General features: G+C 52.2%; 1 protein-coding gene across 13 annotated transcripts in view; it reads left to right on the forward strand.

Moving 5' to 3' along the window:
• The first annotated feature begins 316 nt into the window (after window positions 1–316).
• The window catches only part of HDAC8 (histone deacetylase 8), a 28236-nt gene continuing 25161 nt past the window's right edge, over window positions 317–3391 (forward strand). For 12 of the 13 annotated variants that reach the window (XR_004842949.1, XR_004842950.1, XR_004842951.1 and 9 more), the window contains exons 1-2: window positions 322–369; window positions 1756–1886. Coding sequence is in view for 8 of the 13 variants with exons in the window: in XM_035901757.1 (XP_035757650.1) it covers window positions 323–369; window positions 1756–1886 (178 nt within the window). In the remaining 5 variants the exon portion in view is untranslated. Of the gene's footprint in view, window positions 370–1755; window positions 1887–3391 lie in introns of all 13 variants that reach the window. The other variant, XM_035901759.1, reaches the window with a different exon arrangement.

The raw sequence follows: 3391 nt of genomic DNA on the forward strand, positions 1-3391 counted from the left end.
GCACCGCCTCCGGCAGGGCGGCAGCGGGTGGCCGGGACACAGAAGTGGCGCTTCCCCGGCGCCTCTGCCCCGCGAAGCCGTGCGGAGCTGTGCCTTTTCCTGACACACCGGGATTCCCCCCATGCACCTTGCTGTGCTGCGCACCCTCCGTGGGGGAGACCCTGTCCAGGGAGCCTGCTCAGGCAGGTGCCGGTTTAGCTGTGCTGCTGGGAGAGGTCACAGTTACACCTCTGCTGCAAGTCATTTAGCCCCCGGTTGCTGTGCTTCTGTCACCTATGCTAGAGCTGCTCTCATGGTCGTACTCTTCTTTCTTTAGGCCAGTATGGTGCATTCATTGATTGAAGCATATTCCTTACTTGACCAGATGACGTAAGTGCTCCCACTTTCTGTGAAGAAAATATTTTCTTCTCTGCTAGGTCTGGAATATACCGAGTAACTGCAGGTCTTAAACTGTCCCTGCTGGTAGCGTGATTATAGGAGCTCAGGCATTGTGCATACTTCTGGGATCTAAGGAAAGTCTGCTTGTTTTGCTGAATGGGCAAGATTATGGTAATTTTGGCAGGTGTAACTTATGATTAACCTTCCCGGCTTCCATGCTGTCATGCACTGCTCTTATGGCTCTGAGCAGAAGTGATGACGTAGAAACCATCCTTGTTGTCACTGCTCCTAATCCACTGGCTGGTGCTGGTGCTGAGAGGGACCATGTTGTTTTGCTATGTTGTGATTGACTTGGAGATTTTTTGTGAGGTTTTGGCACTGTTCAGGAGAGAAGATAAGATGAGGTCTAAGGCAGAAGAGTGAGAACTCTCCTGCCCCATCAGGCTTTTGACACTGGGGGATATGAAGGGAAAGAAGAGGCTTAACTCAGCTTCTCTTATGTAGCACCTCATAAAATCTTAAAAAAATCCCACACTCCAGTTCGGCAGGGCCAGAAAGCCCTGTTGGGACTTATTTCAAAGGATTCTTTTCTTTCTGGTCGTTTTGTTAGAGTGTGCTTGGAAAATGGCTGCAGGTACCATTACAGAGGCAGACCCAAAGGGCTGTTCACCCTGGCATGGGGTGAGAAGAGCCCGGCACCTGGGCTAGCCTGGAGCTGGGAGCTTCTTGCATTCTTCTAGCAGCAATGGAGCTGTACTGCGTTGCCAGTGTGCACCCCCAGAATCTGAGGTTTGGAGAGGGCTTCAGGGTGTCGCAAGATTTATTTAGGCAGATCACAAAGCGCCCAAACGCAGGAAAGGTGATATGTGAGTTGCTAAAGACAGAGACGGTCTCTGCTTTGAATGCAGGCGGAGTTAAGAGCATGTAAGAGGTGCTGCTCAGCTCTTGACCCAGCAGGCTGATGTCCTGCCACAGCACTGGGCTGGACCTGGATGTTTTCACTCTGTTGTTGCCGCCTCTGTGTGTAACCAGAATGTTGAATCTGCTAGAGATTGCTGAAACTGGGAGAACGTACAGAAAAGGGAAAAAACTTGAGGCAAAGTGGAAAGGTTAATGCAGGCAGCACCTGCAGACGTCCCTTGTTGGGGTGGGCACAGCAGACAGTGCCAAGATGGGGGAAAGGCCTACTCCAGCGCAGCTGAGCAGCTTTCTCACTCAAAGTGACAGTCTGGTGCAAGAGGAGGAGGGGGTTTTATTTGCTTTTTCAACAGTAGCTGCCAAAAGAAGGCTCCTAATCTGAGGAAGTTAAAGCTGGGCGTTCCAGCCAAACCCTGGAGCCTCTTGTCCTGACGTGCTCCCTTCCTCCTCTCTGCCTAGGATAGTCAAGCCAAAAGTGGCCTCCATGGAGGAAATGGCAAGCTTCCATACGGATGCCTACCTGCAGCACCTGCAGAAGGTCAGTGAGGAGGGGGATGATGACCATCCGGAGTCCGTGGAGTATGGACTGGGTAAGGACACATATCTTCAGTGAGAGATTACCTGAGTATCAGGTCCAGGATGCTTTTTGCTGGAGCTGAGGTTAGACAGATGGGTGAGCTCAGGTGGGCTGCAGGGCTGTTTGCAGAGGGGGACTCTTTGATGGGGTGTTGCTGAACCCTGTCAGCCAGTGGTCACCTGTCAGGCTGGCATTTTCACTATTGCCAGCAGAGGGTACTGTCAGCCTCCATGCAGTTCAGCCTGTCCCTTGCATACCCGGAGCCAGTGCCTTTTGCTGCTGCTTTGGGGATCTCGGGCAGGACAGAAGGCCCTGACATGCTGCCCTTGAAACAGAGCTGAGACTAGCTGCCACAAGCCTGCTGCAGTGGAGGGCAGGCATGAACAATAGCCTGAACCTACAGCCAGGGACCAGAGCAGCTGCTGTTTGCCTGGTGACTTTGCTTATGTCTTGAGCAGAAGGTTCTTGCCTGCCTGGACTTAAGACAGCCTGAGCAATGCAGTAGATAAAGCAGGCAAGTGGCTGTGGGTACTGTTTAGTCTCAGGAACAGGAGGAGTGACCCAGCCCTGAGGCAGTGGTGCAGATTCTGCGCTGATCTCGTGAGTCTCCCCTAGATCTGCCCTTCACATTTCTGAAGCTAATCTGTCTGCAGGCAGAGGAGCAGCCCTGGGGTCATGCCTTGCTGGGGAACGGCTCCAGGGAGGCTGCTGTAGGAACAGGTGAAGATCATATTCTGGCTATAGACCTGCAGCATACCTAGTCTTGTTTCCTTTGTGGATGTCTGTTTTTAGGGGGGAGATACATCAGTGACCATGTCAGGGCTTTCCTGGTAGAGTAGCCAGAGAATTGAGATTGGTATGAGGCACTGGTAGGTCGGGCTAGCCAGGCCCACATATCAGAAGTAGGTTCAAGATGCATCTGTGAATGATCTGAGTGGAAGGAAATATTTTGATTGTTGATTTTTTGTGGTGGGTTAACCTTGGCTGGCTGACAGGTGCTCACCAAGACGCTCTTTCTCCCTGCTCCCCCTGCCCCCCAATAGGGTAGGGGAGAAAATATGATGGAAAAGATCATGGGTCAAGGTAAGGACAGGGAGATCACTCACCAGTTACCGTCACAGGCAAAACAGACTCAACTTAGGGAAATTAATTCAATTTATTGCCATTTAATAACAGAGTAGGATAGTGAGAGTTGAAAGCAAAACTAAAATCACCTTCCCCCTGATCCACCCTTCTTCCCAGACTAACTTCACTCCCAGCACTTCTACCTCCCTCCCCACTTAGTGGTGTGGAGGGACGAGGAATGGGGGTTGTGGTCTTTGTCTCCTCCGTTCCTTCCTTCTCACACTCTTCCCCTGTTCCACTGTGGGGTCCCTCCCACAGCAGACAGTCCTCCACAAACTTCTCCAACATGAGTCCTTCCCACAGGTTGCAGTTCTGCCAGCAAACCTGCTCCAGCCTGGGCTCCTATCCCCCCAGGGCCACAGGTCCTGCCAGGAGCCTGCTCCAGCGCGCGCT

The sequence above is a fragment of the Egretta garzetta genome, unplaced genomic scaffold, assembly GCF_000687185.1.
Source record: "Egretta garzetta isolate BGI_Z169 unplaced genomic scaffold, ASM68718v1 scaffold849, whole genome shotgun sequence".
Classification (NCBI taxonomy): domain Eukaryota; kingdom Metazoa; phylum Chordata; class Aves; order Pelecaniformes; family Ardeidae; genus Egretta; species Egretta garzetta.